Below are 27550 nucleotides of genomic sequence, written 5' to 3' on the forward strand. Positions count from 1 at the left end.
CACAAAGAAAAGGATACGTGGATTGACTACCTAAAAAAGCTCTATGCAGAGGAAGAACAAACGACGCTAGATCCGGAAACTCCAGAAATTACCACAAATGAAGAACTTAATATAAATCTAAAATCTATAGGAAGTTCGAAAAATACTTGAAAACCTGAAGAATAGAAACGCAGCAGGTAAAGACGAGATACCAAACGTATTACTAAAATATTGTGGAGCAGCAATGACAGAACAATTATCAACAGTAATTAATAAAATTATAAAACACAATAAAATACCGGAAGAATGGAGAACGAGCGAACTAATTCTAATATTCAAAAAAGGAGATAAAAAACAGCCAGAAAACTACAGAGGCATAAATTTGTTAAATACTCCGCTAAAACTTACAACTAAAATTTTACAAGTGCTGATAAATCAGAGGATAAGTTTAGCAGATGAACAACAGGGTTTTCGAAGTGGAAGATCGTGTACAGATCTAATATTCGGTATAAAGCAAATTACTGAGAAATCACTAGAGTATAATAGACCAGCATTTCTGTGTCTGATTGACCTAAAGAAAGCATTTGATAGAGTAAGACTCAAAGATGTAATCCATCTTCTATATAATAGAGAAGTTCCCCTAAATATTATAGAAACTATCGAAAACAACTACCAAAACAACAAAATGGACACAAGACACATGAACAAGACCCGACACAGCCACAACGCAAAGGCTACTAGAAACGGCAGAAATGAAAGTACTGAGAAGAATTACAGGAAATTCGCTGAGAGACCGAAAGAGAAGTGAAGATATTAGAAGAAAATGTAACGTACAGTGTATAAATGAATGGACACAAAATAGAAAAAAAGAATGAAGTAATCACATAAGCAGAACGGAGGAGACCCGTGTTGTCAAAATAGCAAGAGATAAGTCACCAATCGGCAGAAGAAGTATCTGACAACCTTGCAAAAGATGGAGTAGCAACCTTCCATAGAGGTATTCATCCGCCAATGAACAAGCAGAATTGCTTATATAGAGGAAGAAGAAGAAGAAGAAGAAGAAGACAGAAGAAAAAGAAGATTATGTGAGTAGAAAAAAAAACGCTATATAAAAATTAATTTGTGAATAATGTCACGTGCAAATATTTATGCAAAAATACATTGCACATGCTATATAATATATAATATACTTCCTTTGCATGATCCAGTATATGTGTAAAAAAAATAGTACACCACTGTTTTAAATCGTCACGGTCTGAACACTCACGGAAAAACAGGTTCTGAATTCCATGCACTGACATTTTTTCTTCCATCCCGTGTAATAAGTTTATAATATACAAAGAAAATAACATATTTAATCTTGATTTACTAGAGGTCGTCCTTAATAAGGCCTCTGGAACTAATGAAACTACTGACGATCGTTTTTCTTCATTTTTAACTTCTGAGGATGAATACGAGAGATACTCGTGACTGGTATCGCCTTCATATTAGCATTTTGTATCAGCTTCATATATATAAATATATATTTATATATTTTTTTAGTAACTATAAAGTAAATAAAAACACTAAACTTTTAGAAGGTGAAATACACTATCCCTTCTTCTCAGCTACGAAATGAGGTATTACATTCACTCATGAATTACAGGTGGAGCACAACTAGGCTTGCCAACTTTCGGTCACGAATTTTCGGAAAATATGAGATCAAAATGCGGAACTTTGCTGAAAAAATAGTGAGTAATTGTTAAAGTCCAAGGAGGAGAAGAAAATAATTCGAAAGCATGATAAACTTTCACACGTTTATAATTAAAAAAATAATTACGATAAATTTGAGATGGAATTACATGTCATATAGTTAAATCCAAATGGAGTTTATTCAAATATTACTGACGATAAACGAATCAATATTAAACAACGTATAAGTGAAAGTACAGGAGTATTTTTACGCAGATGTTAACAAATACAGAGTCGAATAAATTGCACAAAAAGACTCCTTAAGACCAAGGATATCTTCGAAGAGTGCAGAGGATACGTCGTGAAACCCATAAAGTGATTGACCGTCTAATCAGGGTCTAGCCAGGTGGTTGCAGAAGATAACCAAGCAGGGAAGTAAGTACGATGCCAAAAATAGTGCATACAGAAACTGACGTCCAGGAGCCTAACAGCATAGAGATAATCTGGTACCCGAAGAGGATAAACGCTCCCACAAAATAAGCGGTGCAGAAGCGGAACGATGACAGAAGAAGAAAGAAGACTGTACTATATTGTAACTACTGTTTGACAGTATATTATTATTTTTAATTGCCTTATTGCCAGACTCCAGTAAGAGACTAAGAAAGTATCCATTGAATTCTGGCAGGTAGCGGTGGGGGAAATCTTTTTTAGACATCTACCGTCATGGTGCAAGACACCCTAGCATCTTCCGGCCTAGTACGACACTAAGCCCGAAGACTGCAGGGTAGTGCCAGATTAACCTTGTTCCAGCTAAAACCTTAAACACCGTTCCAGAGTACTGGTCTTACCACTCAAAATCCGTATATTAACCGTCACCTTAAAAGAAGAATAATTATATTATATTAAGTAAAACTTATAACTAGTCGTACTAAAAAATTGTATAAGAATTGATTATTACCAAAAGAAAACAGAAGAAGGAAAATATTTCCCTGGTGCCATTAATTTTGGTACTTACCACTTCTTGGCTCTCGAGAAAAAAGAAACAAGGTTTCAGATCCTTAGTACTTCAATCAGTACTTCTCTCCATTCTCTTTCTCTCCTCTCATCATTATGTTTACCATGTTTCTTTCATCCAACCTGAAACCCATTCGCCTCTTGAAGTCTCTCCTCTCATTTGTCCAGTTCTGACAGTTAAAAAGGTGGGCGCAAGCGTCCGGCACCCCACAAACAGTTTTAGTAGCTAAGGCATATAAGCCTATCCTATTTGTGAAGGTGCCAAAACTACCATGTCCGGTCAGAAACTGCTTTATAAAGTAGACTAATTGGTTGAACTTACATTCCCACCACGGCCTCAGATCGGAAATAAGCTATATTTCCATCCATGCTCCTCGCATACGCCCTCGCTCGTTCTTTGCAAAACAATTACCATTCCGATACCTTGAGAAGCATTTGCCTTTGCAAATTCTTTATCAGCTTGGCGTATTTCGCAGTGTTCAGTACGCACACTACAGCACACGGGGGCATCGTAGGTCACCACCGACTGAAAAACTTCATTTAGCACCCTTCTTTTGGTGCTACCAGGATCTCCAATGTTCAGCATTAGCCGTATCAACCCCTCCAGTCTTTGGTCCGCCTTCTCCACCGTCTTTTGGACGAGTACTCCTAACTCGGTCCTTCCGACAGCCACACTCCGAGATACTTAACCGATTTAAGCGGTGCAACCTCCACCCCTTCCACTATAAAACGAAGAGAGGATTTTTTCCGACTTTCTTTGAGAACTACCATCTCAGTTTTTTGAGGTGCTAGCTGTAGATCGTTCTCTCTGATGCTCCTACGACGCAGGGCTGGGTTAACCATATTAGCTATGTCCGTTTTCTGACTCGCCTTCGCAACCAGTTCAAGATCATCGGCATAAGCTACAAAATTGACATTATCAGCAAAATTCATCTTGTTCGTCTAGTTTTTAGAGAACTGGACGATAAATAAATATATGTTACTTAAACTAACCATTTATGGATTTTCTGATTATATAGTACATATTATAATTTTTTTCAGCACTGGTGAACTATCAACATGTTGGTACATTCTACTCTCAGGATCCGTTTTCATCGATGGATCTATGTTCCTGCCTCGTTCAAGGTAAAACTTTGTTTTTCTATTAAGTTAAAATTCTTTAAATCCTGAAGGCAGAAATCTGAATTGTGTTTCGAAACTATTTTACGGATTTAATATCAGATGTCGCTATTGCGTCCGTTTCGAAGCCATTTTACTGTTGCTTCTTAAAGACAGGAAAGATTTATTTTTCACGTTGAGAACGCCTATGAATAGCTGTTTTGATGAGCTTTATTAAAGCGAAATACGTATAAACAGATACATAGACGCTTGGTACGTGAAATCAGATCTTGACTGTCTTTTTCATTTTATAATTCTTTATTAAATTCATGAGATAATTCATGTCTCTCAGGTGACATGAACTAACACATAAAGGAATATTGAAGACCTTACAGGATCATACTGAACAAACGAAAACTCACCTCCATTATGTGGAGAATTTAGAAACAGAGTAGGCTTCATTCCTAAAAACAATTAAAGTTAACATATATATTTTATTGTTGAATATGCGGGTGATGATACCTAGATATTCTGTTTTAACATATTGTTATGTTTTTATTAATTCTAATTTATTGTTTTTATTTATTATTAAAGGTTCTATTTATATCACTCACAAATTTATTAGTCTTTATTACTAATTTAGATTACACTAATAATTATATAATTTATTATAATACGTGCGTTACATTTTAAAACGCGGCGCGATCTTCAAAAACTAACTGTTCTCTTTCCAACAAAATTCCTCCTTAAATGTAAAATCCCGTTATTCGAGAATTGCCGCGATTTCCCATCGAAGACCCCAGAAGGTCGCTCAGACTGGTTTTATTCGGCCTGGAAATTTCAAGTCGTGGGTGACATATCATAATTCAGGTGAACAGGTCTTTCAACTGAGCGCCGAAATAACTAGAACAGAAAAGATATTAGCAATAAATATGTTTACAGTTTTGAGTCATATGACACGTCATTATTTATCGTAACAATATGTTAATATTGAAATAATCAATCAAATATTAAACATATACCAAATGTATACAACTTTTTACACAGATGCATCAAAAGATTCTTATGGCACAGGTGCAGCTTGAAAGCTCTCACATAGTATAATTTTTTGCACGATAATGTTCGGCTTCAGGTTAAAGTTTGTTTAGCAGAAAATGGTTGGCTTAAAAATCATAAATATTATTAAATTTATCTGACTTGGCCCATTGTTAAGACCTGTCCGGAGCGATAAGCAAACGAGGTAGACAGAGTTGGTCTTTTGACAACTGACACTGACTAGACGGTACTCCTATTAAAGCAAAGGATCCACAAAATTTACAATATATTACGACGTTAAAAACAAAAAAACGGATGTAAAATATATTGATTTGCCTTATGTACCCGAAATTAATGTTTTCAAATGAGCTTTAAGATAAATTAAATCTATTTTAATTGCTAAGATTATAGAAAAACAAACATTATTAACAATTTGTGGTTGTGAAAAGAACCGTTTTTTTTTAATCGTAACATTTGTAGATTTAATGACAGTATCACTCCACACATAGTTCTGTTTCGCTATCGCTATCCTCATCTAAATTAATTATGATCGGTTCAATTACATATATTATGATCTACATGAACATATGAATTTTCTTTACTTATTACGTGTCGGAATGAATTTCTCCAACTACTTGGAAGAATATCATTGACACATTTTCTTATTAACTACAACAGTACTACCTAACGTTGGAGAAATATTTTGTGACCTCACGATAGACTTCAATTCGTGCCACATATGTTCTTTGGGATTAAGCATACAATAATAGGGTGGAAGCCGCAGCACTGTATGTCCCATTTCCTCTGCCAATGTATCACAAACATATACTTTTTTTTATAGAAAATGCCTTTAAAACTTCTAAACCTCTTGTTTGGTGTAACATTCTTCAAAATACGTATCATTCGTCTCCATGTAATTTTGAATTTCCAATTTAGTATTATTCGAGTTTGGAGCCTTACTTAGTTGGCGACTGTGATAACTTGCATTGTCCATTACTATCACGCTATTCTGAGGAATGTTTGGCATAAGATTATTTTTGAACCATCTTCAAAAAGTTCTGCCGTTGTATCTTCATGGTAGTCGACGCAGGAGTCTTTAATATTCTTTGCAGAAAGCCACAGGACATTTGGAACCCAATCATTTTCTGATCTAGCATGTAAAATCGTTATTATTTTCTCTTTATTTGACGGAGCTTTTGTCTTACATTTACCGGAGGAATCGGCAAATCCTTTAGGTCGCGTTGAATGTGTGTCAAACCATGTCTCGTCGAGGTAAATTATCGGATGATTTTCAGAACGGAATGTTCTTATCGAAGGTATATACTCATAACGCCATTTTTGTAATCTATGAGTTTCCATAATTGCTTGTCTTTTGTCAATTATATGATATCGAAAGCCCATACTTTTCAAAATTTTCCATAAGCTGGTGAGGCTACAGCTTATTTGGGTTTCGTCAACATTGAGCCGTTGATTCAGAGCTCTTATAGTTTATTTTTATGAACGAGAGAGTAATTAGCATAATTTTAACTGGTACCTCCGACCACTCCATGGGCGTGCTCAAGATTAATTGAAAAATTACTTTGAATAATTGTAAAAAATAAATGAATTATTTCAGTGTTATAAAGTGTTATCTGTATGTAAACAAAAGTGACCTCTTTTATAACACACTATATTAGAACTGACTGGCCTACATTAAAAAGGGTTTTAAAAAATTCACATTTTTTTTAATTTTTAAAAATTACAAAAGAGAAAAAGAGTTTTTAAAACCGTCTAAGGTATGTTAAATAGATGAATAAAAATATTAATATAAAACTTACAGCTACTTGTTACAAATCCAAATCAGATTCAGAAGATGAACTTTCAGAACCAAGATTTATAATAACTGGCTCGATCATTTTATCAGTAATATTGTCCAGCTTCCACATTTTTTCCTTTTCTTTAATAGTGTGATTTACTGCCTTTTCCCAGTTTTCAGGTTTTACATTATTTACGGCCTCCAAAAACAACTGTTTAACATCATGAATTTTAAAAGTGGTATTTTTTCTTGAAACTTCACTCTTTATCTGTGCCCATACCAGTTCAATCGGGTTTAATTCACAATGATATGGTGGGGATCTAAGTACTATCATTCCACGATTTTTGGCAATTTCATCAATTTCGTATTTTTTAAATTTTTCTTTATGAAGGGAACACAACGAATAAAGTTCCTTTCTTATAGATCCGGGAAGGTACGTAATATTTTTGAACTCAGCCAATTCTGCAAGTCTTTTTTTAACCACTTGGTTGTGGGCAGTCCTTCTATAAGTCTGGAGTGATAACTTGCATTATCCATTACTATTGCACAGTTCTTAGGAAGAAGATCTATCATTTGTTCGAACCATTCTTGAAAGACATCAGCGTTCATGTCTTCATGGTAGTCACCGGTACGAGTTGATTCAAAAGTTAATAAACCACCTTCAACAAAACCGTCTGAACTGCCAATGTGTACTATTATCAGCCTGCGTCCCTTTCCTGATGGTGGGTTTAAACCAGTACAAGTACAACAAACAAGTTATTTACAAAAGCGTGCCTTTGACTTGTAACAGTTTCATCCTGCCAAAATTTATTTGGTGTATGACCCTCGTTGATCCCTGTTTCATCAAGATAAAATATTTTTCTTTTTTGGTTTCTCATTTCCTTTATGGTTCTTAGAAAATGTCTTCTCCATATGACAATATCGCTTCTTTCTAATAAAATAGACATTCTGGGATTCTATTTCCAGCGGAAGCCTATTTCTTTTAAAAGTTTCCATAACGTACTTCGACTCATTTCTGGGTAATCCTTATCATCTCGAACTGAGACAAGAACTTTATCCAATGTTGGAAATTCTTGTCTAAAGAAGAATTCATGCACTTTCCGTCGAAGTCCTTCTTTAAAATGATATTCTATTTGAAATTTTGGTTTCCCTGGAGCATTACGTGGCATTTGAAAACTACCACATTTCTCTTCTTTAATAACTCTGTAAATCGTAGATTTCCCAACACCAAGTGTACTGCTAACTAACTCAACGGTCTCACCAACACTTTCACATAAACGTTTGTCTGTAAATGATTTAAAACAATTAAATATTAATGTTTTTTCATTAACTGTTAGAGGACCAATTTTTCGGCGTTTACACGGCACTTCCAAATTTTCCATAACACTAGTATACACAATAAACTGCACCTTGCAACTGAAGTACCTACTTTTAGTGAACTGTTAAGAATTTTGAATACGCCACTTGGACCTTCCTACAAAATGGAAAAACCCACTATCACATTTTCTGTGGAATAAGTTTAGAAGGTAATTATCTAGTCAATTACTGTCGTAGATTCCTGGAATTAAAGAATTAAATGTTTGATTGTTGAAACCCTTACTTCGTGGAATGCACTCATTTCAGATAAAATAAAACGTTTTATTTTATCTAAAGAATTAAACTTTATTTTGCAAATAGGTAGGTACTTATTAAACTTTTATTGGTTATATATAACCAATAAAATAAACATCTTACATTTCTTGCAAATTCATTAGTACCTGTTAACCTCCATCACTCCGACACTGGCAACCTTATTTGGGGATTAGTAACCCTCACAACTATTGTATTCTATTCTGCTCCAACCTTTATACCTGGTGGTCATAGTCAATTTAAAATTGTTTTCCTATATACTTCTGTAAACTTGTTGACAAATATCTGTTTTTCATTGAGTCACCCGTATCAACAGTTTAGGGATTTGCATACATAATTTATTGTTTTATTACTCTCTCATACATAAAAATACACTATAATGTAGGTATGTATTGTTCTTCGTACATGGTATAGACTTTTCGACGTATCAAGTCCTTATCGCTTCGTTCATACATTTGGTGGAACTGGAATCTTTACCGTTTTTTTTTGTTTCTATGGGATTTTATGTAATTCTTTTTACTGTGGTCAGAGGTATTTTCGTCAAATCGCATATTTCACTCGTAGGGGAAGTTGTGTCAAGTCCTTTTTAAGTAAGGTACTGTATATAGTTTTTACAATTTGCTGTGCATCTACAGATAAATGTTTCTTCTTTACCGGAACACTAGAAGAAGCCCCATTATTATTATCCCACGGACGCTACATAATGATAGAAAACGTAATGAATAAAATGAGTAATACTACTTAACACTTCCCGTGATACATAAAGACAAACAAATTTTATCAAGAACTCGTATTTAAATACTGGTTGGTGTTCAGTTCCATAAACTTATTATATAAATACCTGAAAAACACTTAAAAGGTGATTAGCAAACCTGTCGCGCACTACCATCGAATTCAAAAACCCTCTTATCAGTACAGTTTCGTCAATATAAGCCTTATCTGTATTATTAAAATTATAATGAGTTGTAATGGATTGTACGCAATTAAATCAACATTAAAAAAATGAAGATTAACAAATTTTACCAGGAAACATATTTAAATTTTACCTGAAACCGGGCCTTTTTACTATTATCGGTTAACCCAGGGTGTTTATAGTCGGTACTAATTGAAGTCAACCATTTACTGCTAAACAAACTTTACCAAAGTAGTAAAAGAAAAGGCAGTGAAAGAAATAGGGAATATTAGAGCATCCAGCCTATAGTCCCGATTTATTGCCTTGCGATTTTCACATCTTTGGGCAACTAAAACAGGAACTTTTTTTCTGGACAAATAACAACCCTCGTATAATAAATTATAACGATAGTTCGGATTTCTACGCCACTTAATATATTTAACAACCCTGTTTCTCCTATAAACATCTCGTATTATTTGTCCAGTGTTTACAAAAACCGTTAACGTTTGTTACGTTCCAAATTTAAAGTAGAAAGTCCCACCTCTATTTTATCAAAATTTAAATAATTCAGGACGTGTAAGAGCGGTTGCCTATAATATATTATAAGCAAGGTGGCGAAAATAAAATTAGTAATTTTCAAATAGGGGTAATGTCTGGCAAATTGTGCTGAAGTTAAGGGAACACGTCCTCTTTTTTGTGAAGAAACTAATTTAGATCGTTCTTTCTAGAGTTATCTTGGAAGAATTGGGATCATAAAATTGAAATTTTTGAATCTCGGTACTATTCGGTGACCTCCGTGTGTCAAGTTGTCAAGTGTTCGGAAAGACGACGGAAAGAAAGTGATTCCAGGTTTGAGAGTGTTACTGAAAGGTTGGGCTAGATTAAAAACGGCATTTTTGTTTTTTTGCTTTTGCTGCTGTTCCATGTGGGATCTGGACTAGTCCGAACCGTGTGGATATTCAAGGGGATTTGCTGCCTTCGTGGAAGGGTTTTTTTGGAATATCCACAATTTCGCTAAAAAAAAGCGGATCTACAGTACACGTGAATACCGGGAGTCGTATTTAGATCAAGAAATTAGCCTTAATCACGAGTCCAAATAGCCGGCTACGCTTCGGTCCAATTTGGGATATTTCAAACCCCTAATCTGGCTAAGAAGGGTGAGTGTTAGAACATTTCGTTTTTAATTAATTAAAAAGTTGTAGTTATTTTTTTATCCCATCTCTAAAAAGCTATTCACATTTTTATCAGTTTTCATACATTCAAGTTCGGAGACAAGTTTTTTTTTGTATTGCTCCATTATCGCCAAAAGGCAGATAAACAAAGTGTTAAAATCAATATATTTATTTCCAAATAATTATTTTAGACACAGATGGTAATTAATGTTTTCTTGCTTCAGGGTTGGTTGGTTGGTTTGTTTGTTTTTTTCTGCTTCTTCTTCTTCGTATTTTTCCATCTGGCTGTAATTTTCAACTTTTCAACATTGTCACACAAGTCTATGTACATCGGCAATCGTATGGGATTTTGGATTGAAGACACGCTGAACTATAACTGGAATTCCACGCGGTGAAGTATATGAATATTCGAGGTATGGATCGATAATTAATTTTCAACGGAAGATTTAAGCGCCGTCTAATTTGGTTTGCGAAATACAATAGTTTTTTTAAAAGATTATTTGCTGTTAGTTTTTATTTTCATATTTACAAATACTTTACAGATTTTTTTTTAAAGATAATTTGCGGTTTATTTTATTAATTCAATATTTACACATACCTATTTTAATTTTGTAAACTGCGTCTAAGGGGGGGTTATATATTTGAGATTTATTTTTTTTATATTATTTTCTGCGCACGCACTTGAGCTCACGTGGTGTCCTATTTGCGTTAATTATTTTTTTTGGTTGGTATTGAACCGCACACCCCTTAGCGTCCGGTACTTTTGATACGTCTTACCTTTCATTTTGTTCTGTTAAATAGAAATAACTTATGAATTTTTGTTAGGCAAGTAGAAGCCGCATTTTTATATTATTTTTTTATTAAGCCTATGGTAAAGTTAAATAATATTGTAATATGTAGTATGTATGTATTTATTTTCAACTATTTTGGGAATCTATTTATTAAAATTGACTAAATTCTAATCTGACAATTTCATTTATTTTTTTTATTTATTCAGGTTGTATACTGTTACTTAGTATTTTAGTAGTAAACCTATTGGTAAGTTGGTGGTTTATTGAATAGCAACGTAGGGAAGGCTGTGGGCCAATTTACCTGGCGCCCCTGATATAACTTCGGATTTTTTTGTTTTGTGGACCGCACGACCATCTCCACTGTTTTGTCTAGCCGCGAGCCATTCCCAGACTGTCACCGTATAGTACTTTTCTTTCCGGGTGTACGTCTGATTTATATTTGGTACATTTTGTAATTTTTTTTATATAGATTCGGTTTTGTACGCCACATATTTTGGCGCCCAACGTGGGGCCCTTAATTAATTAACCGTTTTTTTGTCAACCCCTTGTGTAGATTCCTTTTAATTAGTTAACCTAACGTGTTTGGGCTTTAATTGACTAACTTTGATTTATTTACTTTACCACTGGTTTTGCACTTAGTAGTAGTCTTAGAACTTCGTGTTTAGTGGAAGTGTATGCCAAGAAGTGCTTACTAGTTTTTTTTGTGTGACGTGAAGTTGGAAGAAGCCAAAAATGGAACTTAAAAGAAGATACTTTGAAGTGGTGTTGTGGAACTTAGAAGAATTATGGATATATTAGGACTTTGAAATATTTCTATTTCAGTTGGAGTTCAAATTTATTTTTTTGAGAAGTTGGACTTCGAAATTCTACATTGTGGTTTAACTTAGTTATGTTAGGGAATGTAAAATCTTTTTTTGAGATTATGTTGTGACTTGTAATTTGTTCTGAAACAATGAAATTTTGAAAATCTTTTGTGAAATTTTATAGATTGAATAAAGCGACTATTACTTTTATTTTGCTTTTGGTTTGCTCCCATTAATAAAGTAAACTGTACCTGTGTGTTAATATTTTTACTTATATCTTGATTTTGTTTGAATATTTGCTCCTTTCGGTTGATACATTTTTTTTTAAATTTTGAACTTTGGCAAGATGGTGCGAAAACTTGTACCCAACTACTTAAGGAAAGAGGAACTGGAATATGAACTCAAAATTCGTGGAGTGTCTACTGGCACTGTTGAGTCTATGAGGTCTAGTCTGTCTGATGCACTTAGTCGTGAGGCAGCAAATGAAAGCTTTAGATATCCTGAGCACCCATTCACCTTTTCACAGGATAAAACTGCAATCGAGACTAAACTTGCGGAGCTGAATACGGCTGTTGGAAAGTTTGCCGGAACTCCTACTTGTGCTGAGTCCTTGAGATTGCGGACACAGATTAACCATGTCTTGGGGAGAATTGATCTTATGGTATTGCCAACAGGTGACGATGCAGACGCAGCCCAGGTTGTTAAGTCAGACTTTCTTGCTGAGATTTTGAAGTTGTCACAGGATTTACATGATAAGCAGCATCCAATCGGATCTGGTTCGGTACCAGTAGCGCTCGATGTGATTTCGGTTTTAAATCAGTCTTTTCAGGCAGGGGTAGGACAAGTTCATGCTTCTTCTCCTGGAGCGATGTCACAAGCTGGTAATAATGTTTTTTCAGGGTCTGTCTCTAGTTTTTCTTCTGGGATGATACTTCCTCATAAATGGGGAATAGAAAAGTTTTCAGGTTCTGCTAGGGGTATGTCTATTTCTGCATTTTTTGAGATGGTGAATGAATTGAGTCTCGCTCGTCATGTACCAGATAGTATACTTTTGGAATCAGGTATAGATTTATTTTCGGATAAAGCCTATCAGTTTTATAAAGATGTTCGTCTACGTGTAGGGAGTTGGGCTGAATTAGTTGAAGAGTTTCGTAGGGAGTACCTGTCAGCTCACCATGGGGAAGCGCTTTTTGAAGAGCTTCGGAGGAGAACTCAGCATTCGTCTGAGACTATTGGAGTTTACTTGGCAATAATGAATAGTTACTTCAATCGCTTGCGTTGTCATGTTCCAGAGGAAGTTAAATTGTCTATAGTTATTAGGAATTTGCATCCGTTCTATCAAGATAGATTACGTGATCCTTTGCCAGCTACCTTGGAGGAACTTCGTGTTCTATGTCGCAGTATGGAGGAAAGACGTGATTGTATTAGGAACTATGTTGAACCGAATAGTAGGAAAATGAATACTTTGGAAAAGGACCTAGCTTATATCAGTGTGGATGCTGAAAGTTGTAGTAGTGTTAGTGAGGGTCCTGTTGCTTCATCCGAATCGGAGTCAGCTAGAGGAAAGTTTAGGACTTTAGTCTGTTATCGTTGTAATCAGTCAGGCCATAAGGCAGTAGGGTGTTTAATGAAGAAGGAGGCTGTTCACTGTTTTAAGTGTAAGAAAGAAGGGTTTACAGTCAGAACTTGTCCTTCGTGTAATTCGGGAAACGGAAGGAAGCGCACCTAACTGGTCGAAGAGGTGTTGCCGACGTTGACTCGACCAACCTACGTCCTATTTTAGACTTTATTTTACATCATTCCGAAGGAGATGAACGTCCATATTTGAAAGTTAAAGTCTTAGGAAAGGAAATTTTGGGATTATTGGATTCTGGTGCTTCAAAGACCATTGTAGGAAGAACTGGTTGGAAATTTTTACAAAACTTGGGTTTAGAGTTGGATACTTCGAAGAAGATCGTTTGTAGAGTGGCGAATGGTCAGATGTGTGAATCGTTGGGGGAATGTTTAGTACCTTTCATGGTTAGGGATCGCTTGCGTGTCTTGCCAGTATTAGTTATTTTGGACGTACCGCACATTCTGATTTTAGGATCTGATTTTTGGCGTGTTATGGGTATCGTTCCAGATTTGAGGCATAACGAATGGTATTTTTCGGACGCTCCAGCAATGGTAGGTTCAGTGGATCATCTCCGAGGTCAAACTATTTTGACCGATGCAGAGAAGTCGCAATTGGAGGAAGTTATTAATAGAAGTCGTGAACTAATGGGCACTTCTCTTGGTTGTACTGATGTCACTGAGCATGTGATTGTTTGTAAATCTGCACCCATAAAACAACGTTACTATCCTGTATCCCCAGTAATCCAAAGCCATATTGATAAAGAGCTAGAAGATATGTTGGCGAAAGGAGTAGTGGAGCGATCGAATAGTGCTTGGTCGTCCCCGATTCTCTTGGTGAAAAAAAAGGTTCCAGAAGGTGAAGAACCAAAATGGAGGTTCTGCGTAGACTATCGAAAGCTTAATGCCGTAACAGAGAGGGATGGCTACCCATTACCGTACATCTCTAATATTTTAAATAAATTAAAGAACGCGCATTATCTTTCCACCATAGACATTAAGTCGGCGTATTGGCAGGTACCTGTTGCTAAGGCTTCCAGGCCTTATACTGCTTTTACGGTTCCTGGTCGAGGTCTTTTTCAGTTTTGCAGAATGCCTTTTGGATTACATAATGCCCCGGCTACATGGCAAAGGTTGATAGATCGTGTCCTCGGTCCGGAGTTGGAACCCTATGTTTTTACTTACTTGGATGACGTGGTCATCGTGACAAAGTCTATTGAAGAACATGTAAGGATCTTAGAGGAAGTCTTTAGACGCTTGAGAGAAGCTAAGTTAACCGTTAGCTGGGATAAATGTCAATTTTGTAGACCGGAACTAAAGTATTTGGGTCATGTGGTTGATAGGAATGGACTACATGTTGATGGTGATAAGGTCAAGGCTATGCTACGTATCCCAACACCCACATCCGTCAAGGAAGTTCGTAGCATCATAGGCACATTTTCCTGGTATCGAAGATTTATTCCTTCCTTTGCGACACTACTAGCTCCAATTACAGCGATATTGAAGAAAGGAAGAAAATTCAATTGGACCCCGAGTTGTGAAGAATCTTTTCAGAAAATAAAAGAATGTCTAGTTTCTGCTCCGATACTTAATTGTCCTGACTACAATTTGCCTTTTGTTGTCCAATGTGATGCCTCAGGATATGGAGTGGGCGCCGTGTTATTGCAGCCAGGCCCGGATGGTGACGAAGTAATTAGTTTCCTGAGCAGATCACTAACGCGTCAAGAAAGGAATTTTTCCACGACGGAACGGGAATGTTTAGCTGTGTTATGGGCAGTCGAAAAACTGCGTCCTTATTTGGAGGGTGTTCCGTTTACGGTCGTGACTGATCACGCATCCCTCGTATGGCTTCAAAATTTGAAGGATCCTACTGGAAGATTAGCTCGATGGGCGGTAAGATTGCAACAATATGACTTTAAGATTGTGCATCGGAAAGGAAAAGAACATGTTGTCCCCGATTTGTTATCTCGGTCAGTTCCCGTGCTTGATATGGTTGAAGAGGTTGTACCGCTTCCTAGTGGTGATAGTTGGTATGATAAACTTTGTAGAAAAATCGAGTCTAATCCCTTGAAGTATCCTCAGTGGAGAATGTCTGGTGGCAAACTTTATAAATACATCCGTCCCAGTTATGGATTTTTGGTCGAGGAAGCGGACAATTGGAAGGAAGTCGTTCCTAAGGGTCAACGATTGGAAGTGCTGAAGTTGTGTCATGATAGTCCTTTAGCAGGTCATATGGGGATCCTGAAAACTTATAAGCGTATTAACGAGAAGTATTTTTGGCCGAAACTGCGGAGTGATGTGTCTCGTTACGTTGGACGTTGCTCACTGTGTGCCATGCATAAGGTGGAACAAGGTAAGCCCAAAGGCTTTATGACTCCTCAACCTAAAGCTACTCAACCATGGGAGATAGTAGCAACCGATCTTATGGGACCTTTCCCAAGATCAACTCAAGGCTATAAGTTTATCTTAGTGGTAATGGATGTGTTTAGTAAATTTTCTTTGGTATTTCCGTTGCGATCCTCAAAAGCCGTGCATGTCGTTAAGAAAATAGAAGAAGAAGTTTTCCTCGTATTTGGAGTTCCACGTCTGTTACTATGTGATAATGGTGTCCAGTATACTTCGGGTATTTTCAAGAAAATGATGGAAACCTATGGTGTCTCAGTTCGTTATAATGCGTTGTATCATCCACAGTGCAATCCATCTGAACGCTATAACCGAACCCTTAAAACAATGATGGCAACTTATATAGCTGACAACCATAAGAAGTGGGATGAAAATTTGGCCAAACTAGCATGTGCTACGCGCACTGCATACCACGAGTCGACTGGTCAAGATCCCTACTTCATAAATTTCGGTCGGAAGATGGTAGTGGATGGACGAGATTTTTCCCGAAAGGACAAACTCGGAGACCCGGAGGACGAAGTAGCTAAAATGGGATATAATCGATCGCGTGGACTCCAGGAATTATTTGTTGATGTTAGAAAACGTTTAGATAAAGCTTCGGCTAAGTGTGAGAAGACCTATAATCTACGGAGACGTCCAGAGGAATTTCAGCCCCATCAGTCAGTATGGCGGAGAAATTTTGTGTTGTCAGATGCCGCTAAATATTTCACGAAAAAGTTAGCTCCTAGATGGATAGGACCCTACTTCGTGAAGAAGAAAGTTTCCCCCTGGACATATAGTTTAGAGGATGAAAATGGCAAGGATCAAGGTATTTGGAATATTAAGGATTTAAGGATTAGTAACCCGACTGGTGATCCCGATAGGATTTAGGTCGGAGTAGAACGGACTAGCAAAGTTTTGTCTAGTCTAAGTAAATTCTTCTGAAATTGGTTGTATTTATTTTTTTTTGTTGTGTCCGTGAAGGATGACTGAGTGTTGGCTATGATCGGTTCTTAGGATGTATTTGGATGGTCAACCGATTCGTTTTTTTTTTGTGTTAGGTAGCCAATACGAAGTCGTAGGGTTGCGGTAGCCTTAATTTCTTTTGATTTATGGAATTGAATGTCACTTAGGTTTGGTCAGAAATATGTTGTCTTCGATGATATGGCGTTGGGATTTGTTTTGATGTTAGTAAGCCATTCTATTTAATTGGGATTTTTTCGAAGCCACATAATTATGTTTTGGTGAATCTTGTTGGATAATAGCTTAGTTTTGGATGATTCACTAAATTTCGTTGTATACGGATTTAAATTCTGAAAGACCTATCTCATTTTTATTTTAATGAACAATTGGAATTACACTACTGTTTCGGTAGATGTTTCTCGCAGTATCAGTAAGAGTCGAGTGGTGGAGAGTTTCTTATGGACTCATGTTATGCGAGGTATAGTGAAGTACTAGCGATGCCCCAGAGCTGGGAGGTCGCGAATAAGGGCAACATCCAGTAACCGACCAAATCAGTGTTGTCAGATTGACGTTGGAATTTGAAACTATTCTACTTGATCTCATACGATGAGAGATGACTGTTGTGTGGAAGTGGAGTAAGTGTTGTAAGTAAGTTGTTGCTTTGTGCGTGTGGTTTGAGGTTGGTATGTCTTTCGTTGTCCAAGTACTTGCGCATGGTGAAGACGGTGTGGATGATGATTGTGTGGATTGTGTGGACTTCGCTCAGAGTTTAGGTAGTGTGTCGCTAGCGCGAGGGAAAATTTTCTTCGTCTAGTTTTTCCTCGTAAATTTTCCTCTGGGAAAGGGAGGTGTTGTTACGTTCCAAATTTAAAGTAGAAAGTCCCACCTCTATTTTATCAAAATTTAAATAATTCAGGACGTGTAAGAGCGGTTGCCTATAATATATTATAAGCAAGGTGGCGAAAATAAAATTAGTAATTTTCAAATAGGGGTAATGTCTGGCAAATTGTGCTGAAGTTAAGGGAACACGTCCTCTTTTTTGTGAAGAAACTAATTTAGATCGTTCTTTCTAGAGTTATCTTGGAAGAATTGGGATCATAAAATTGAAATTTTTGAATCTCGGTACTATTCGGTGACCTCCGTGTGTCAAGTTGTCAAGTGTTCGGAAAGACGACGGAAAGAAAGTGATTCCAGGTTTGAGAGTGTTACTGAAAGGTTGGGCTAGATTAAAAACGGCATTTTTGTTTTTTTGCTTTTGCTGCTGTTCCATGTGGGATCTGGACTAGTCCGAACCGTGTGGATATTCAAGGGGATTTGCTGCCTTCGTGGAAGGGTTTTTTTTTGGAATATCCACAATTTCGCTAAAAAAAAGCGGATCTACAGTACACGTGAATACCGGGAGTCGTATTTAGATCAAGAAATTAGCCTTAATCACGAGTCCAAATAGCCGGCTACGCTTCGGTCCAATTTGGGATATTTCAAACCCCTAATCTGGCTAAGAAGGGTGAGTGTTAGAACATTTCGTTTTTAATTAATTAAAAAGTTGTAGTTATTTTTTTATCCCATCTCTAAAAAGCTATTCACATTTTTATCAGTTTTCATACATTCAAGTTCGGAGACAAGTTTTTTTTTGTATTGCTCCATTATCGCCAAAAGGCAGATAAACAAAGTGTTAAAATCAATATATTTATTTCCAAATAATTATTTTAGACACAGATGGTAATTAATGTTTTCTTGCTTCAGGGTTGGTTGGTTGGTTTGTTTGTTTTTTTCTGCTTCTTCTTCTTCGTATTTTTCCATCTGGCTGTAATTTTCAACTTTTCAACATTGTCACACAAGTCTATGTACATCGGCAATCGTATGGGATTTTGGATTGAAGACACGCTGAACTATAACTGGAATTCCACGCGGTGAAGTATATGAATATTCGAGGTATGGATCGATAATTAATTTTCAACGGAAGATTTAAGCGCCGTCTAATTTGGTTTGCGAAATACAATAGTTTTTTTAAAAGATTATTTGCTGTTAGTTTTTATTTTCATATTTACAAATACTTTACAGATTTTTTTTTAAAGATAATTTGCGGTTTATTTTATTAATTCAATATTTACACATACCTATTTTAATTTTGTAAACTGCGTCTAAGGGGGGGTTATATATTTGAGATTTATTTTTTTTATATTATTTTCTGCGCACGCACTTGAGCTCACGTGGTGTCCTATTTGCGTTAATTATTTTTTTTGGTTGGTATTGAACCGCACACCCCTTAGCGTCCGGTACTTTTGATACGTCTTACCTTTCATTTTGTTCTGTTAAATAGAAATAACTTATGAATTTTTGTTAGGCAAGTAGAAGCCGCATTTTTATATTATTTTTTTATTAAGCCTATGGTAAAGTTAAATAATATTGTAATATGTAGTATGTATGTATTTATTTTCAACTATTTTGGGAATCTATTTATTAAAATTGACTAAATTCTAATCTGACAATTTCATTTATTTTTTTTATTTATTCAGGTTGTATACTGTTACTTAGTATTTTAGTAGTAAACCTATTGGTAAGTTGGTGGTTTATTGAATAGCAACGTAGGGAAGGCTGTGGGCCAATTTACCTGGCGCCCCTGATATAACTTCGGATTTTTTTGTTTTGTGGACCGCACGACCATCTCCACTGTTTTGTCTAGCCGCGAGCCATTCCCAGACTGTCACCGTATAGTACTTTTCTTTCCGGGTGTACGTCTGATTTATATTTGGTACATTTTGTAATTTTTTTTATATAGATTCGGTTTTGTACGCCACACGTTGTAATTAGAACAACATTTAAGAGCCAATAAAAACGTGTTAATTACAATACCTACTTTTATGTAATGCTTTTAATTGATTTGTGAGACATATGACAAACGTTACTGTAAACAAAATAAAATATGTGGGTATGCTAGAATAAGTAATAAGAGTTTTATACGAACGACTTACTATGCAGTATCCATTTTATTTGAAATCCAACCCACACTTATTTAAAATCATCACTATCAATCGATACTTATGATACTTGTAGATACTTGTACAGGATTGGACCAATATTTTTTAAGTTAAAAATAAATGTGGGAATTAACAATTAAATAATGAAACCAGAATGAGACTAATTGTCTGTTTTCTCAGTATCTATCCTATACATTTTTGCGCGATCACTATTTAAATAACATACAGACTATTCAATTACTTCTACAATTTAATCGCAGATGTTTGTCTGTATGACTGACTGATTCTATAAAAAGTTGCTTTTTAAAATGCTAAAAATTAAATGCTTTTTAATATATTTGGTCTAATTCAAATGGGCTTTGCGTTGTATTTTTTTTTTTAATTTTTTTTATACATATTGATACACTGGGCACAATTATGATTCGGAAAACCGAACACCCAGATTTTTCCTAAAAACTGGCGTTTAAACAAGTTTATGATATTTCTAATTGAGTATTTATATATAATATATAATAATAAAAAAAAATTTAAAAGTAAAATCAATTAGAAATTCAGAGTATAACCATATCGTTAAATACCACTGTTACTAAGTCAATAACATATTGAGGATACATCATTGATATTTTTAAAAAGCATACATATAAAATCAGAGGTGTTTGTTGAGAGTACACTATATGTAAGACCAAATATTTACGATGTCGGGATAGTATTATTTTAGGGAGTTTTTTTCCTGGTTTTTTCCTTATGATTTACTATGGAATCACTAACAGCAGAATTTTACTATCAATATTGCATGTGGTTGTCTTTTTAAAGACAAATCAGGTGCTATAATTTTTCTCACGGATATTCTCAAGTTAAAGTTGATTTCATGTAATCGAATGAACTATCTTACAATAAAGTCGTCCCAGGAACGCAACTCAGCAATATTGGCAATATCATTTTAAATTCGCCTACTTTAAAATGTATAAGTCCGAATTGTCAATATAAATGAGGCAGATAAAATTCAATTATTAGAATAATTTTTCACCAAGTAACAAAAAAAAATCTCTTTAATTTATTAATGTTTTTAAAAACGATTCCCGAAGTAGAAATCGAAACTTCAAAAATAAACTTATTTTAAACTTAAATTGTGGCTTATTCTAAATAAAAATAGTAATTGTTACAGAAAAAATCCCTTCATGTCATTGTTTCATTAATATTAAATGTTTGATTATGTTTTATAATGATCCAATATGTTTAATTTATTATTAAGTTAATTACCTGGAAAATTAGCTACACGTTCTTCTACTTTTTTCGGATCTACTAAAAGTCTATCTGAATTGGCTTCTACGGTAGTAAACTTAAAGATTTCAAAAATATGAATGTGTTGCTTTTGTGAGTCCATTTCAAAAGGTAAAAGAAATAATAAATTAGACTTACTCACAATCAATTTAATTTAACTGTCCAGACGACCGGTTTCGCTTTCTACAATATGCAAAGCATCTTCAGGTCTCGATACAAAGTTAAATAAATGCTGAAATAATAAACCCAAATTAGGGTGTTGTCTAATAAAGATAAACAAAGATAGATGATATAAATTACAGTAATTATGCCAATATTACATGTCTGTGGTTTTTCAAAATGAATAAAAGACCCACAAATTGATAAAATAGTCTATTAAATTGTAATAAATAATAAATAAACAAATAAATAAAACATTACTTACATGCCGGTACTCTATTAATAATTGATGGTTGAAAGAACATGGTTCAAACTATCCTGTATTGTTGATTGGAGAACTTAAGTCTGCTATTGTAATTGTTTGACAGTAAACGGGAAAGTTCTTGAGGAGACAGATTTTATCCAATGAAGTAGAGATAGGTGTAATGTGATTGTTTGTGAGATGAAAGTAATGTTCCATACCATTGAGTTATTTAAAAGTTATTTATATTTATTCTAGAGATATATTTATGAAATGTGTGTTATTTATTGAGATTTTATTTAATGAAGGTGACAGTTGTAAGACAATGAATGAGATTAGATGTACAAATAGTGTGGGTGTGCAATTCTTTCAACTTGTAATTATCAAATTTCTTTGATAAAGTTCTATTGAAATATATGGCAAATGATTGTAAAGTCAAGTATTTAAAGTTAAAATTAAGGACAATTTAAGACACACAGAAAACACTTAAAAGGGGGACGAAACAAACATTAAATTTAAAAAAGGGGGAAGGACTTGAGTCAATGAGTTTTTATGTTATCTGTTAGATTTTAGAGGTAAATTTGTCAAATGTAGGTTAAAGTATGACAGTTCTTCTTCTATTTTTAAATACTGTAAGTTAAGTTATCCAGTTTTATGAAATAAGCTGATATTAACGAATGTCTCTAAAATTTTTTCAAATTTTAGATATCAAAGTTAGTTGATGTGTTTAATATTGGCATACTTTAACAAACAAACAAATATTGGCATACTTTGTGCATTTAGATGCAATAATACATTACGTTAAAGAAGCTAAAATCGATATTTAACCTTATAAGCACCTAATATGTACCTATATGTGTATGAATAAAAATAAATCATGTGGCTAATAGACTATGTCTAAGGCCATCCCTTTCCTCTACACACATACACACAATGTCAGTTTTGATAAATACGGTTTAAGATGTCGTACAAACTTCATATTTGTCAAAGTATTTATCGTTTAGTTCGACATGTACCAAAACGCGATATTGTAAGAATTTTTAGTGCTCAAAATATTTCTGTGTAAACGATTTTAAAGAGTGCGAAAATGGTATACCATGCCTTAATTCCTCCAACAGTGGAAGACCAAGAGTTTTAACTCCTGCTCGGGAACAGAGATTAATTCAGAGTATGGAGAACCAATTAGGAAAGTCTTTGCGAAATGTTGGCCGAAGATATAATGTTTCACGAATGACTGTAAGTGGAACAATTTCTAGAAATAATTAAAACGATATAAAAGAAAAAAAAACTCTTAAGTACACACCAGCCAGTTAGAAAAAATTCCTAGATGTTCCCGTGCATTCACACGTATTCATTTTCCCGGTAAAATTCTCATTATTGATGATGAAAAGTATTTTTTCTTCAAACGTCAAATAATGATGACATTACTTATCTAACTTGATCCTGTCAAAGTTTGATGTCTCCGCCGGCAGCAGTTTTTTTTTCCCATTTCTTTACGGCGGAGGGAAAAATGTTGTCATGGCAACAATATGAAACATGTCACAAAGCAACAATACAAATGTCATTAACAACAATTAAATATCATTTTTATTTATAGTAATATTAAAAGTACAATTAGTTAATGAGGCATTTTCAAAATTGAAACCGTGCAAAAATGTTCCCGACTTTTGATACGCATTGGTAATTGTTGATGATAATGATGGTCGAGAACAACTTTCAGCAATCATTCCCGATGTTCCGATGTTGGCGAATCATGAGGGTTTAAAATTTTTTGAGCATTATCGTTCTTATTTCTTATTGAATCCTCTATATATCCTTCGGCAACCGTGCTTGATTTCCAGTCCCCATGTCGTTTGAGGCATTCTAGATTTCCGCCTCCATCAATTAAAAGTGTTGCTGAAGTTCGTCGTAAAGAGTGACCCGTGTATGCGCTTGCATCGTTTAAATTTAAATAACTAGCTACTTTTTGGGCTACTGCGCTGATCGAATGTATTCCCATGATGCTTCGGTAGCACTTTACATTTTGGTACTTGATAAAAAATCGGTTTTCTGTGAAATTTTCAGGCCGCAGTGATGCATACTTTTTATACAGTTTAATGTAGTTTTGACCAATTATCGTAAAAGATCTAATTTATCGTGTTTTACTGTCTGGGATTTTGATAATTATTACATTTTCTTTATCTTCAATGTCCACAGTCTTCATTTTTACCATTTCGTCGCATCGACAGGCGCCGGTAACGCCAATTAACAAAACAATCTGAAATATTTTTATAATTTAGTAGAGTATACTACATGCTTTGCAATATAATTTTTTTTACCTTTGGCAGGCTGCAGTTAGCTCGAAGCCTTATGAAATATCATTTAAGGTAAATTATTTAAATTTTTCCTATTTCAATTGCATAAAAATGAAATTATGTGATATTTACTTTTTCATATTAATAGCACGAATCCATCTTTTTCTTTTCTCTAATTTATATGTAATCTTTGGAAACCTATAAAAGCTACACTCACTATTTTTGCTATTATTAGCACAATTAAATACGCAACATGTATTTGCACCCATTTTTGATAAAATTTATGCGAAAAAAGATCCGAAACAAAAAAAATTCTATATACTATATTATTTATCTATGGATCCAAAAGGTCCAAATTTGTCATATTTCGCCGCTACGCACGCTGGCATCGTTTCAAGGTACCCCTACCATGGTCACGCACGGAGCGAATACAAGATGCATCAGACGAATTTAGGTTTAAGGGAAAAGGGAAATTTGTCTATAAAATTTTGGTATGGTGTACCAAATGTATGGTTTGTTGGACGTGTTCGCGGTGAAGCTCTCATGGCTGACAATTAAGTTGACAGGTGTCTTACACAGCTTGTTTAATTTATAAATATTCATCACCCCAATGATAAAATCATATTTTGGATCGACCTAGCGTCATGCCATTGTGCCAGGAGACCGACAGATTGATTAACTGCTCAAAATATAAATTTTGTTCCCAAGCGCGACAACCCTCAAATGTGCCTCAGACGAGGCCTATAGAAGAGTTTTGAGCTGTTTTAAGTCGAATGGTGTATAATAATCCCAAAATAAAGATCAGCTAAGGCGAACAATTTTGAAAAAAATTTCGTGAAATCGACTTATAAACAGTCCAAAGGCTTATTGCACATGCAAGACCAAATTTACGTGCCATCGAAGATCACGAACCTCTTTCTGTTCTATAATAGTTACTTATGTGCCAAGGGTATTAAATAGATGTTTATGCCCAGAGGGCGGCGATGTTACAAACCCGAGGGCCTCTGGCCTGAGGGTTTGTAAGTCGCCCGAGGGCATATACATCTATTAATAGCCGCGGTACATACAAACTTTTATGTCATACCATTTCGTTATTGCATCTACAGATAAATATGTTCTAAAAAATCCGAAAATTCGATTTCATTTTGACAATATATTTACTAGTAGACATTTTCTCGTCCGTGTTATGTTGCTACGCTACGGAAATGCTGTCAAACGTGTTTCTTATAAGTTATCTTTTTGTTTGTATCTTTACGCCTGTACGGGCCATAAGGTACACTCTTACGTAGTTGGTAACTAAGCAATAAAAACACAATAATAAACTAGTATGACATAAAAATTCATTATAAACCTTAAATATGTAGACTTAATTTTCTGTATTTGGTTATTAAAATAAACTTAATTTGCAATTAGAAAATACATATTTATTTTTTCCTAAAACTTTAGAGACATGCGTTATAAAATTTGCTCAACACGCAACAAGCCGCTTTGTGCCTGTGATACTGTAAGATTGTATTGTTAAGGTATGTTTTTAGTAAAAATTCAAAAAGTACTGAAGAAAAGTGGTCAATTAGCATTTACTGAACAGTACTGTTCTATTCAGTTAATTATTACATTCACAATAATGACCATTATTTAAATATACAGAATATAGACATCGCACAACAGTTATATGTATAGAGATAATTAGTAAGCATTAAAAACTTGTAAAAATGAGTAAGTAACGTTACTGCTAACGTTACAAACGGTCTTGCTAATGTTTATCGAGGTGTCAAACCGTCTTCTTTTTAGAAAGACGGTCCTGCCTTTTAGGGTATACGAACCTCCTTCAATTACGTATCAATTTTTGATTTTCAACAACAGAAGCCTACGTGGAGACAGACACAGTACCCATAAAAGTGTTTATACACGTGGGTTTTTAGTTTGTTTACGAAATTTCATTTTATAAGAAAAAGTGGGTTGTCGATGCGTACTTAACATTTTGCGAATGTAGCACAAGCCCCCGATCAATAAAGAAATACCTATTATGATAAAAGTGTTCGGCGATATTTAATTTTGTGAAAGCTTTTACCTTAACCCTTAACTGGAGAGACAATATTTTAATACACACAGAGAGACATGCCGTCTGAGAGACTACAATGTAGGAGAGGGGATAAGAACTAAACTTACAAACTTTTTTAATATATTTAATAGTACTCTAAAAGCTGTTTGTATTTGCAATTGATCACAGTAAAGAAACTCAAAATATTGTCAGAGTATAACAAAATAACTACGAATTTCTAACAGCTAATCATTTACAGTTCGTGACAGTCACATTTTTTACTTTTCATTACAGTGAAAAAATAAATATACATCAAGTAAGTTTTTTTATATGAAAGGCACTAACACACACTGGATTACGTAAAAATTAACTCGCGAAATTATTTTGATGTTGAAAAAAATGTTCAGCATCTGTAAGTTTCATACAATCGGTACAAATTGGTTTCGTACACTGAAGACACACAGGTTTTCTACATCGGCCACAAAGGTATTTTGTCGTACGGTTCTTCTTGCGAGGGCACAAATAACATATTTTTCGCTTCTCTAGTACTCTGCTCTATTAAAAAAGAACCCCGTATCTCCACTATAGCGAGTTTTGAGAAAACCGCGATTAAAGATTTTTGTTTAATCCCTAGTGTTTTTGGTACAATAATAACACAAAATCATTTAGGGTAGAGTGTGTAGCATCGTAGTTAACTTTTTTCAAAAAAAAAATACAAAATTACCATATGGACATTAGTTATGCGACATACGGGCTAACAAAGCAAAGAATTATGTCAAGTTTACTTAGCTAAAACCACGTATTATCCAGTAATTATTATAACATTTATATAACTGCCTCGAAAGGCAAAACATTTAAATATTTTAATAATATTTTTTATGAACATTTGTTGAATAAAACATAAGTATTTACGAAAAACGTTTATTTAAAAATACAAAATGAAAATTATTATTAATCAGAAGTTGGCAATTCTTCCCAAAATTGATGGTGGTTCGCCGGTATAATTTGACCTAAGTTTTTTAATATTTGTTCTTTTCTCTTTTTAGCAATCCCAGAAGGTTTCGTCACAGGTGTAAGGTCCTTTATCCCAGAATTTAACACTCTGGCCTGCAAAAAGTCTATCTCTATCAACTCCTCGCTATCGTCAATCTTAAGGTGTAAAATTTTGCTCTCTCTTCACAATTACTTTAACAATTTGTGATAAGGTAAATACATGACTCTGTTTTCTTTAATTTTGACAATGATGATAAGTTTTTCCAAATAAGAAAATCGGAAACCCCCATTTCTTTTACCACCACACGATTCAAATCACACGTTTTAACGGCCTCGACGAAATCATGATAATCATAAACTTTCTTCTTTTTATTTAACGATAGTTCCACTTGGTGGTGGAAACTATTAGCGATGTTGCTCTATTCCTTAGAAAAAACCTCGCATATCGTTTTATCCTATGTTAAAAACCCGTATCTGCTGAGCATATACCAGGTTCTTACTACGAAGCGTTAAATGCCAGGTTTATACTAAGCATAATAGTCATTTTTGGCGTTTACGGGGAAACTATTTTCTTTCATAAAATATTTAGAAATGTTAAATATTGGTTATTCTCTATGTGGATATGTTACATAAATCATAATGATTCATATGGTGCAAATATCCCAATTTTTCAAATTTTGGAGATACGGGGTTCTTTCTTAATAGGGCAGACTAATGGCTCGTTATCA

General features: G+C 34.7%; 1 protein-coding gene across 6 annotated transcripts in view; it reads left to right on the forward strand.

Annotated features, from left to right (window-relative positions):
* Positions 1–27550, forward strand: part of PDZ-GEF (PDZ domain-containing guanine nucleotide exchange factor) — a 726227-nt gene that overhangs the window by 244266 nt on the left and 454411 nt on the right. For all 6 annotated transcript variants that reach the window (XM_072545154.1, XM_072545155.1, XM_072545152.1 and 3 more), the window contains exon 4: positions 3706–3789. In XM_072545154.1, coding sequence (XP_072401255.1) covers positions 3706–3789 — 84 coding nt within the window. The remainder of the gene's footprint in view (positions 1–3705; positions 3790–27550) is intronic.

This window comes from Diabrotica undecimpunctata, chromosome 9, assembly GCF_040954645.1.
Source record: "Diabrotica undecimpunctata isolate CICGRU chromosome 9, icDiaUnde3, whole genome shotgun sequence".
Taxonomy (NCBI): Eukaryota; Metazoa; Arthropoda; class Insecta; order Coleoptera; family Chrysomelidae; genus Diabrotica; species Diabrotica undecimpunctata.